We start from the raw sequence: 12,457 nt of genomic DNA on the forward strand, positions 1-12,457 counted from the left end.
CTTTTGTGGCAGCATAATTTACCCCTTTCTGTGCCAAAGTCAGATTTAACCCTGCATAGTGAAGATCATCCTTTCTCCTGGTGTTATAGGTATGCACACTGCTATTACTTTTGAATTGGGTTGGATTATTATCAACAAATTTCATAAGGGAATATATATACTGTGAGGTTACTGTGAGGATCCCTAGGTCCTTAAATAGATGTCTGCAGGATGACCGTGGGTGGGCTCCAGCAATTATTCTGATTACACGTTTTTGTGCAATGAATACTTTTCTACTCAACGATGAATTACCCCAGAATATGATGCCATACGAAAGCAGTGAATGAAAGTAGGCATAGTAAGCTAATTTACTGAGATTCTTATCACCAAAATTTGCAATAACCCTAATAGCATACGTAGCTGAACTCAGACGTTTCAGCAGACCATCAATGTGTTGCTTCCAGTTTAACCTCTCATCAATGGACACACCTAAAAATTTTGAAAATTCTACCTTAGCTACAGACTTCTGTTCAAATTCTATATTTAATACTGGAGTTTTGCCATTTACTGTACGGAACTGTATATACTGTGTTTTATCAAAATTTAAAGAGAGTCCGTTTGCTGAGAACCACTTAATAATTTTGTGAAAAACATCATTTACAATTACATCACTTAGTTCTTGGTTTTTGGATGTTATTACTATACTTGTATCATCAGCAAAAAGAACTAACTTTGCATCTTCATCAATGTGGAATGGTAAGTCATTAATGTATATCAAGAACAGTAAAGGACCTAAGACCGAACCCTGTGGGACCCCGTGCTTGATAGCACCCCAGTTTGAGGAATCAGCTGTTTTAACATTACACGAACCACTTATTTCAACTTTCTGCATTCTTCCAGTTAAGTATGAATTAAACCATTTGTGCACTGCCCCACTCAAACCATAATGATTTAGCTTATCTAAAAGAATTCCATGATTTACACAATCAAAGGCCTTTGAGAGATCACAAAAAATACCAATGGGTGACGTCCGGTTATTCAGAGCATTTAATATTTGATCAGTGAAAGCATATATAGCATTTTCTGTTGAAAAGCCTTTCTGAAAACCAAACTGACATTTTGTTAGTACTTTATTTTTACAAATATGGGAGGCTACTCTTGAATACATTACTTTCTCAAAAATTTTTGATAGAGCTGTCAGAAGAGAGATTGGGCGGTAGTTGTTGACATCCGACATATCCCCCTTTTTATGCAATGGTTTTACAATGGCATATTTCAGTCTATCAGGGAAAACACCCTGCTCCAAAGAGCTATTACATACGTGGCTGAGAATTCTACTTATCTGTGGGGAACAAGCTTTAAGTACTTTGCTGGAAATGCCATCAATTCCGTAAGAGCTTTTACTTTTCAGTGAGTTTATTATTTTACTGATTTCAGAGGGAGAGGTTGGTGGAATTACAGCTGTTTCAAACTGTGCAGGTATGGCCTCTTCTATTAATAGCCTTGCCTCTTCTAGTGAAGATCTAGATCCTATTTTCTCCACAACATTTAAAAAATGATTATTCAAAATATTTTCAATTTCTGATTGTTTGTTAGTGCACTTGTCATTCAATTTTATTGCACTAAAGTCTTCCTGTGCTCTTGGCTGCCCTGTTTCCCTTTCAATAATATTCCAAATTGCTTTAATTTTATTATCAGAGTTACTGATCTCAGACATGATACACATGCTTCTGGACTTTTTAATAACTTTTCTTAGTACCGCACAATAGTTTTTATAATATTGAACAATTTCGGGGTCAGTACTCCATCTTGCTGTTAGATACAGTTCTCTTTTGCGTTTGCAAGATATTCTTATTCCTTTAGTTAGCCAAGGTTTTTTATATGTTTTCTTGGAATTATGTTTAACTATTTTCTTGGGAAAACAATTTTCAAATACCCTTAAAAATGTATTGTGAAATAAGTTATATTTCAAGTTTGCATCGGGTTCCTTATACACTTCATCCCAGTCTAGCTGCTGTAGGCTTTCCCTAAAGTTTGCAATATTTATATTGTTAATTGAACGCACTGCTTTGAAAGTCTGATTTATTATACTGCATGGAGCTATGTCATGTAGTGTAACAAGCTGTGCACTATGATCTGAAAGACCATTCTCAACAGGATAAGCATTTATGTCCTTAAACTTATCTTGGTCTATAAAAAAGTTATCTATCAATGTACTGCTGTTCTTTGTTATCCGAGTAGGAAAATCAATGACGGAGCTCAAATTGAAAGAACTGAGTAATACTAAAAGGTCATTCTTCCTATTACACTCTTTCAGGGAATCAACATTGAAATCCCCACAACCTCCTTTTAACAACAGATAAGCTTGGCTTCCGTATTCTACAAAGAAAGTTGAACATGATCCAAAAAACTGAGCGCTGATAGAACTAACAAAGAAAAATAACTTTTAGTAAATGTTGGTAACTACATCAGGTTGGGTATTATTTGATTTATTTGTCAAATTTCACACATCATTTGGAAATCCAGCACACACCAGCACCAGCACATGTTGATGGTGCCAAGTAGTGCTTTAAACAACTAACTTTGTCCTTTAGGACAAAGAATATCTGAGGATACTTGCATGTGATGAGTGAAACTGGTCAAATAAATCCAATAAAAAGTGACCTGTGATGGCTTACTATACATTAAAAATTATCCTTTTTGAATTTTCTAGGATCTTGCCAAGACCTTGAATTGTGTAGGTCATAAAATTGTACTAGGAACAATAAAATAGCATGGCATCTGTTGAGAGTGGAGTTAAGTTTTTTTAAATAGAAAGCAAATGGTCATATTAACAAATGATATTAGGGATAAATATTAAATTTGAAATGGAGAACATTGAAAATGGTGTCTTACAATATATGGCACTTGACTCCCTCCTGTTCTTGGCCTACCTAAATGATTTACTGTAACTCTCCAAAAACTCATGGTTCCTGATGACACAACTATGCTGATAAAGAGGACATATATATCCATACCAGACACAGCCAAAAGAATGGAAGAAGCTTGCAACTGAAACACAGCCAGCAGCATAACTCTCCATCTCACTCATATTATGTGTTACCAAAGAAATGAAAATGATTACGGATGCCAGAGGCAAAGTTCAATGGCACTTGGTGGATGAGATTACACGTGTGAAGTTGTATGGTGTCCATATGGATAATACACTGTAACAGTGACAGTATGTGGATAAGTTAATCTGCTTTGCACGTAGCAATCTGCTTCATTATGATGGCAACCAACTAGACTTCTAAAATATTTGTGCATAGATAAAATTCCCTTGAGCTTCCAGCTGTGTCAGAGGACAACCACAGAAAGGCATAAAGGGAAATTCTGCGGGCTTTCACAGCAACAGCATGCGGCAGAACAGAAAACAACAGAACACATTATAAACATGATGATGAGCAACATCAATGAGGGTGCCATTTTGGCTCTTAAGAAGGGACTTAATTGTGCACCATCACTGTGGGGTATCCCTTTTGCTGTGATAGTAAGTTGTGTGAAACAAACAGTTCGCAAGATGCCCAGTGAAATTCATTGAGAAACGAGGTGCATTCTTTCAAAATTGAAGCTGCTAACTTCAAACATGACAAGAACTGAGCGTATTGGTTTTGAACTACTCTGCAACAATCATATCCTCTTATTCCTGCCAGCTGACAACGGCAATGCAGCGATCATTAAGGAATGAGCCAACTATGAAGTAAAGATTTGGTTGATGCTGGAGGAGGAGACACACAAAAAATTGACAAGGATCCCAACATCCAGAATAATGAGGAAGATATCACAGCTTCTCAAGAGGTATTCACTGGAAGAGCCCATCAAAAAAAATCTCCTCTATTGGACACCTCGACCACCTATATTGTCTGGCCTTCCAAAGGTTCACAAGAAGAACACACCTCTAGGTCTCATTGTGAGACCATTGAATCACTGACTTAAAGACTTATGAAACATCTCGCCAGCCTCCATATTCTGCATGTTGATCATTTTGTCCACCACGTCAAGAATATGACCGACATCATCAGTCAAATTAAATACCTGCATCTTCGATATGGAGATATTATGGCCAGCTTTGACTTGGTGTCATTATTCATGAGCTTTCCCATCTGGAATTCCACAGATCTGCTCTCTTAGTTATTTGATGACACTGTTGTGAATTTATTTAAGCACCCTCTGAAGTCACTGTATTTTTTATATGGTGGAGAATATTTTAATCAGATCATGATGGGGAGCCCATTAGCTCCAGTTACAGTCAAATTGTTTATGGAGCACTTTTAGGACATCACCCTGAACACAGTCTCATAGGTGAGAAAATCTGGGAGAATTCCTGGACTACATCAACAATATCCATAAATACATCAAGTTCATAATGGAGATAGAGACCAATGGTGCCTTGCCTTTCCTTGACATTCTCATCTGCCATAAAAAATGAGTGTCTCAGGCATAGTGTTCACTGGGAACCCACCCACAGGGACTGATATCTGCACACTAATGGATATCACCATCTGTCGCAGAAATATTCTATTCTGGGGACCTTGGTGCCTCAAGTGGAAGCTTTCTCAGATGCTGAAAACTTGTTGAAGGAACTGAATGACTTGCAGGAAGTATTCAGGGAAAATGGCTACAACAACTGCCAGATTTTGCAAGCCATCTTTCTGAAAATATGGAAGGAGAAAGATGCCAAGGAGCATTCTAAGGAGCTTACATTTTTGCCATTCTGGGGCTCAGTAACAGAAGAGATTAGCCAGCTGCTAAAGAGGCATAAAATCAATTCTATCTTCAGGGTTCCAACAAAAATTTAATAGCATATAAAGCTGTTGAAAGATGATGTAGGCCTCATAAGGCCAGTAGTATATGAAATACCATGTGGGTGTGGACTGTTTGTACTACTGAACAGTGCTGTGTAGAATATGAGAGATGTTTTCACCGTTGGTATCCTGAGACATCAGCAGTAGCTGAGCTTGCTGTATAAAATGGACACTGTACTGCATTTGAAGAGACATCAGTAATTACATGGACTTGTAGTTTCTGGTATAGCATAATTAAAGAAATTATTCAGATAAAAGTTTATGACAACACCCTCAATAAAGACAGTGGCCTACAGCTAAGCATGGGATGTGGCCATCGGAAGGTTGGAGCGGGTGCACAATGAAAAAATTACCTTATATGGCACTGGAGCTGGCACCAGTGATGTCACAGAAGACAGCATGGCTATATAAAGATGATAGCAGCAACAAAAAGCAGTTACCACTTGACAATGACTGAGGAGTACTTAGCTGATAGCTTGTGGGTCTTAAATCAGTTGATGTGGCTGGAAGCTCAAAAGAATTTTGTCAGTGCATACTGCCGTGAAACCATGCATTCATGTACACTGAGTAGCCAGAACATTTGACTGCCAGCCTACTGCTGATATAAATCCATCCAGATGATACCAGCTTCACCTGGTGAGGAATGACTGCTAGTCAGACACATGCATGGTGCATGTAGTATCAGTGAGTGTGCTGCTTGTGTGTAGAATGGGGGAGGCATGTGACCTATCCAAGTTTGTCTGAGGGCAGATTGTGATGGCTTGGTATGAGAGTTCTGGAAACTTCCTGAATTACTGGGTGTTTTAGGTGTTCTATGGTGAATGTCTTCAACACATGGTGAAACCAAGGTGAAGCCACATCCTGATGTCTTGCGGCTGGGTGGCCACCCTTCATTACAGATGTCAGACATCGCAGGCTGAGCAGATTGGTAATACAAGACAGATGGCAAACTGTGGCGGAACTAACATCAGACTTCAATTCTGGGCAGAGTACAAGTGTATCTCAACATGCTCTGCACCAAATGCTCAGACAACGTGCCTCCTCAGCCAACGACCCATGCATGTGCCAATATTAACACCACAACCTTAGCAACTATGACTGAAATGGGCATGTGAATATCAACGATGGATGTTGGCGCAGTGGAAGAGCACTGCATGGTCTAACGAATTCCGATACCTTCTACATCAAGCCAATGGGAGAATGCAAATCTATTGTCTTCCAGGGAAAACAGCTCCTTGGCACCTGTGCTGCAGGACAGAGACAAGCTGGCGACGGATCCATTAAACTCTGGGGAAAATTCATACGAGCATCCATGGGTCCAGTGGAGCTTGTGCAAGTCACCATTATGGCCAAGGAGTATCATAAACTGGTTGCAGACCATGTACACACCTTTATGACAGTGCCAGTGGCATTTTTCAGCAAGATAATGCACAATGTCAGGAGACCAGGAATGTGATGGAGTGTGAAGGAACACAGTAGTGAGTTCTAATTGATGTGCTGGCTTCCCAACTTACCGGATCTGAACCTGACCGAACACATCTGGGATGTGATCAAAAATTATGTCTGAGCTCATTGCTCTGATGCCCAGAATTTATGGGACTTTAGGAAACATGTGTGTGTGCAGATGTGATGCCAACTCCCTCCAGTCTCATTGTTTCCATGTCATGATGCACCGCTGCTGTTATCCATGGCAAAGGTGGACATATTGGCTATTAGTTAGATGGTCATAATGTTCTGGTTGATCGGTGTATACTTTCTATAATTTCACATATTACTGTATTATGGCATAATCTTCTGGGGCAAACCAACTAAGACAGGAAACAAATTTTTAAGGCTGGTACTGGAAAATCTTTAAGGTGTCTCTTGCAGGGCCTAAGGACTCCTTACACTTATCTACCGATACATTTACCCCTAATGCTATTTGTGATTAATAATGGGGAATTTAGTGTGAGCTGTGAAGTTCACAATTGTATTCCAGAAATAAAAATAACTGCCAAACAGACTATCATCCTTATCTAACATACAGAATAATTATATCTAAAAACAAAGATGATGTAACTAATATTTTTCCCACATGGAATGTTTCCCTCTATTATATACAGAATAATTATAATTTTGTAGTCTGGACTAAAATTTTATTAACTGTTGTGGGTAGACATATGAAAGGAAATTGAAAATCTCCAGACATTCAATGACAAAGGAAAAGAATACCATGTTAGCCATATCACCTATAATTTATCAGAATATTTAGACCCAGATACATATAAAAATAATTGAAATTACTAGTGGGAGCAATACTTAAAATACCAATCTTTGCAGCAATCGAGTTTTGACTTTATCAATATGTAGACAGCTGATATTTTTCTATGTGAAGTTACATAAAAGCTTTGTGTGAAGTAGAAGAAAAATACAGCACATGAGTGGTACAAAAGGAGGCCCAGTGGCCAACTTGAAAGTACCAGGAAATGTATCTCTCCTGATATACACCATGCTTTTGCCTTTTTGTATATTATCTGACTTGTTCCACATTCCTGAACACTTTCATTATGAGGGAATCTATAGAAAATAGTGTGTGAATGGATAAATGAAAGTTCCATTCCCCATGGGCTTCTGTGAACTGATAGTATCCTTTTCTGTCATGACTGTTAACCATGTGTACTAAGTACTATTTACAAACATATCTAAATTATGACAATTATACATGGGAGAAAAGAGTATAAACTTCACAAATCATGTATTGAAAAAAAAACTACAGTATGATGATTGTATTATTTACCTATTCCTTTTATGAAATACACTTGCTTCTTGTCTGAAAGCAACTTGATGCTTGGAATCTGACAGAAGAAGTCTTCAAACATCACTGTGGCCATTGAATTTATGTTTGATACAGCGATGCTGTTGGGATGAAAATTTAGTTTAGTGCACTCAACCAACAAAGAAAACATTAAAATTAAATAGTCAGATAACATTTTTCTAAAAAAAAAGCTGTAACACTTTCTTTTTCATTTTCATAAATTATATTGAATTTATTTTACTTTTTATATTTTATTATCATAGAGTTATTTATTAAATCTCTTGGTAATTCGAGTTGGGAACAATTAAATGGTTCCAGAATCAATTATCACTCTGAAGTGGAGTGTGTGCTGATATGAGATTTCCTGACAGGCTGAAACTGTGTGATGGACCAGGAGTTGAATCCAGGAGAAGTACTGGCAGAAAGATAGTTGTGAGGATGGGTTGTCAGCCATGTGTGGATAGCTCAATTGGTAGAGCACTTGTCTGTCTGTGAAAGGCAAGTGTGTGTGATATATATATATATATTAAAAACAAAGATTCCAAGCTGTCCTTTTTTTCCCCTAAGGGAAGTCTTTCCGCTCCCGGGATTGGAATGACTCCTTACCCTCTATATATATATATATATATATATATATATATATAAGAAAGAAACTTCCACATGGGAAAAATATATTAAAAACAAAGATTCCAAGACTTACCAAGCGGGAAAGCGCCGGCAGACAGGCACATGAACAAAACACACAAACACACACACAGAATTACAAGCTTTCGCAACTGGCAGTTGCTTCGTCAGGAAAGAGGGAGGGAGAGGGAAAAATGAAAGGATGTGGGTTTTAAGGGAGAGGGTAAGGAGTCATTCCAATCCCGGGAGCGGAAAGACTTCCCTTAGGGGAAAAAAAGGACAGGTGTACACTCGCACACACACACACACACATATCCATCCGCACATACACAGACACAAGCAGACATATTTAAAGGCAAAGAGTTAAGGGCAGAGATGTCAGTCGAGGCGGAAGTACAGAGGCAAAGAAGTTGTTGAAAGACAGTTGAGGTATGAGCGGCGGCAACTTGAAATTAGCGGAGGTTGAGGCCTGGTGGATATCGAGAAGAGAGGATATACTGAAGGGCGAGTTCCCATCTCCGGAGTTCGGATAGGTTGGTGTTGGTGGGAAGTATCCAGATAACTCGGACGGTGTAACACTGTGCCAAGATGTGCTGGCCGTGCATCAAGGCATGTTTAGCCACAGGGTGATCCTCATTACCAACAAACACTGTCTGCCTGTGTCCATTCATGCGAATGGACAGTTTGTTGCTGGTCATGGTCATGGTCATGGTCATTCCCACATAGAAAGCATCACAGTGCAGGCAGGTCAGTTGGTAAATCACGTGGGTGCTTTCATGAAATCCTCCCCACTCCACCAAGAGTGTCTTTCCGCCGTCCACCTAACCTTCGTAACCTCTTGGTTCATCCCTATGAAATCCCCAAACCACCTCCCCTACCCTCTGGCTCCTACCCTTGCAACCGCCACCGGTGTAAAACCTGTCCTATGCACCCTCCCACCACCACCTACTCCAGTCCTGTAACCCGGAAGGTGTACACGATCAAAGGGAGAGCTACATGTGAAAGCACCCACGTGATTTACCAACTGACCTGCCTGCACTGTGATGCTTTCTATGTGGGAATGACCAGCAACAAACTGTCCATTCGCATGAATGGACACAGGCAGACAGTGTTTGTTGGTAATGAGGATCACCCTGTGGCTAAACATGCCTTGATGCACGGCCAGCACATCTTGGCACAGTGTTACACCGTCCGAGTTATCTGGATAGTTCCCACCAACACCAACCTATCCGAACTCCGGAGATGGGAACTCGCCCTTCAGTATATCCTCTCTTCTCGATATCCGCCAGGCCTCAACCTCCGCTAATTTCAAGTTGCCGCCGCTCATACCTCAACTGTCTTTCAACAACTTCTTTGCCTCTGTACTTCCGCCTCGACTGACATCTCTGCCCTTAACTCTTTGCCTTTAAATATGTCTGCTTGTGTCTGTGTATGTGCGGATGGATATGTGTGTGTGTGTGTGTGCGAGTGTACACCTGTCCTTTTTTTCCCCTAAGGGAAGTCTTTCCGCTCCCGGGATTGGAATGACTCCTTACCCTCTCCCTTAAAACCCACATCCTTTCATTTTTCCCTCTCCCTCCCTCTTTCCTGACGAAGCAACTGCCAGTTGCGAAAGCTCGTAATTCTGTGTGTGTGTTTGTGTGTTTTGTTCATGTGCCTGTCTGCCGGCGCTTTCCCGCTTGGTAAGTCTTGGAATATATATATATATATATATATATATATATATATATATATATATATATATATATATATATATATATATATATATATAGTAACAAAGACACCTGAAATGATTACACAGATATTTTGTTGTATATCATTCTGTTCACTGTGTGTAATGTGTGAACGAGAGTCTTATTATTGAAATAATATAACTACATGAAACCTGATAACAAGTGGCATATAAGAAGGGTGTATTTCAGTGATGGACTATTAGGTTATCAAATATTCCACATTGCTACCACAAATCACCCAATATATCAATGAAAATAACCAGTTTTTGACAGTATAATGTAATTGTATTGATAAAATATCTACTCACCAAGCAGTGGCAGGAGAACACACTATAAAGGTACTTAAAATCTGCAAGCTTTTGGATTTAGTGGCATCTTCTTTGGGCTGGAATGTTGAAGGGGTAGGGAGATGGATGAAACAAAAGGACTTGAGAGATTTAGGAAATGGGGAGAGTTTAGAAAAAGTCACCCAGAACTTTGAGTTGGAGGGAGAATTACTAGATGGGATGAGAAAGTCCTGCCCAGTAAGTCTCCCCTGACCTGGGGTTCTGGGAAACTTCTCCAAATTCTCCCCATTTCTTAAAACTCACTCGTCCTCTTCCTTCACCTTCAACCTTTCTGCCACAAGAAGGATCGCCTGGCCCTAAAAGCTTGCAAGTTTTGAATACCTTTATATGTGTGTTCTCCTCCCACCACTTGGTGAGTAGATTTCTTACAAATCAACTTATATCATACACAGTGATTTAACACACCATGATCTCAGGAGTGACTCCAGTGTGTTACTTCTAAACATTCATAGCACCTGCCATCACCCCTTGATGACTCTATTCTTATGCCATGATTAACAATTCTGTGAAAATGGTAGATTGTCACTCACTATATAGGGGATGCATTTAGTCAGAGACAAGAAAAAGACTGCTAAAATAATTAAGCTTTTGGACAAAGTCCTTCTTCTACAGTAGGAAACACACACATCCACACAAGCACAAGTCTCACAAAAACTTTGCCATTGTCCCGTGATGCTAGAGCCCAATTGTGACTTCATTTAATGAACAGCAGTTTGCTAGGATGGATCTTGGGAGTAAGGAGTAGGGATGAGGTGGGAGGGTGGGAGGATAACACGGTATGTGTGGGGAAGATGCTAGTGCTGCCTCGCTGGGCAGGTAGAATGTGGGACTTGGAGGGGACAGAACAGGGCTGTTATGTGCAGTGTTGGAAGGCTGTGACTTCATTATTTTTTTTTTTTTTTAAATGAGGGGGGATCAAAAATTTGTGTTTCGGTTAGTAATTCCCAATTATATTTACAAGAAATGGCAGCTACATTGTTTTGTTTGGTATATAGCTTCTTCAATTTCATGATATTTCAATGCTTCATGTAAAATTCACTCAAACTGTCTTCTTTCAAGAAGTGCCTTCCTACCATTATTTCTGCCTGTACTTCTGCTTTAGAGATAAGAATATTGTATAAAATTTGTAATCATTTTAAGTCACTCATAAAAGATTTTAAACCAACAATGCTCATTTGCAGCAGTGTGTTTTTTAACATCACACAAATAATGGCATTTCTTGTTTTTCTTTTTCCAAGCACAAATAGTTTCTTCTACTTTCAAAATCCAAAAAAGTCAGAACCATGGCTAGCTGGGAAATGCCACCCACATGAGTAACTTCATTGAAACTGGTCAAGAAATGCTGCTTTATGAACTCCTAACTCTGCGTGATGTTGCTTCTGCTAAGGGAGCAGAGAGGATAGACTGTCAGAAATTACCCTGTGGCCAATCTTGCAAAGGATATTTATCCAAAAGTACTGGAAAAGTGGCAGCTAGCAAACTCTTGTTTTGTGGTGCCAATTCTAAATTCTAGAGTCACAGCTCTGAAGAAAGTAGAAGAAAACTGGGAAAAGGCCAAAACATGTCACTTGGCAGAGGAAACCTTGAAGTGAAAGAGGCTTTCATAGCAACTTTAGACTTTGTGATATAATAGAAGTGTTTGTTGTTTCAATGCCATTGGTATATGGATATAACTGTCTAGCCACAGAGCCATGTCCTGGTAAAGCCTTTTCTAACATTAAGGAATTCCAACTTTAAACATAGTTGCCCAAAGTAATGTTTTGTAGTGTACCGTGTACTTGATTTTAAAAATGTTTATAGTGACCTACCTTTTGTACTATAGTCAATTTTAGTGATGATTATTGTAATGTTATGAGAACTATGTAATATACTATTGTGTGATGTAATGACTATCATTTGCCATTTGTGTTAAACATATTTTTTCTTAGAATTAATCTAGACTTAAGTTAGAAGTAAAAGTAAGTATACTGAAGTAGGGCATTTTGTCTCATTTTTTTCATGTGCTGTGGCAGAGGAGAACCACCTCCAAGGGAACTAATCGCAGTGCGTTTCCTTGCTAATTGCCACTTGGACCTGATGAAGGCATGGACAGCTGGGTGAGAAAGTGTGTTAAAGCTCATTGAAAAAGTGAAAGTG

At 39.2% G+C, this 12,457-nt stretch overlaps 1 protein-coding gene across 3 annotated transcripts in view; it reads right to left on the bottom strand.

Moving 5' to 3' along the window:
• The window catches only part of LOC126354881 (sodium-coupled monocarboxylate transporter 1), a 481,393-nt gene that overhangs the window by 26,648 nt on the left and 442,288 nt on the right, over positions 1–12,457 (bottom strand). For all 3 annotated transcript variants that reach the window (XM_050004927.1, XM_050004926.1, XM_050004925.1), the window contains one exon: positions 7,600–7,718. In XM_050004927.1, coding sequence (XP_049860884.1) covers positions 7,600–7,718 — 119 coding nt within the window. The remainder of the gene's footprint in view (positions 1–7,599; positions 7,719–12,457) is intronic.

The sequence above is a fragment of the Schistocerca gregaria genome, chromosome 3, assembly GCF_023897955.1.
Source record: "Schistocerca gregaria isolate iqSchGreg1 chromosome 3, iqSchGreg1.2, whole genome shotgun sequence".
NCBI classification, from domain to species: Eukaryota; Metazoa; Arthropoda; class Insecta; order Orthoptera; family Acrididae; genus Schistocerca; species Schistocerca gregaria.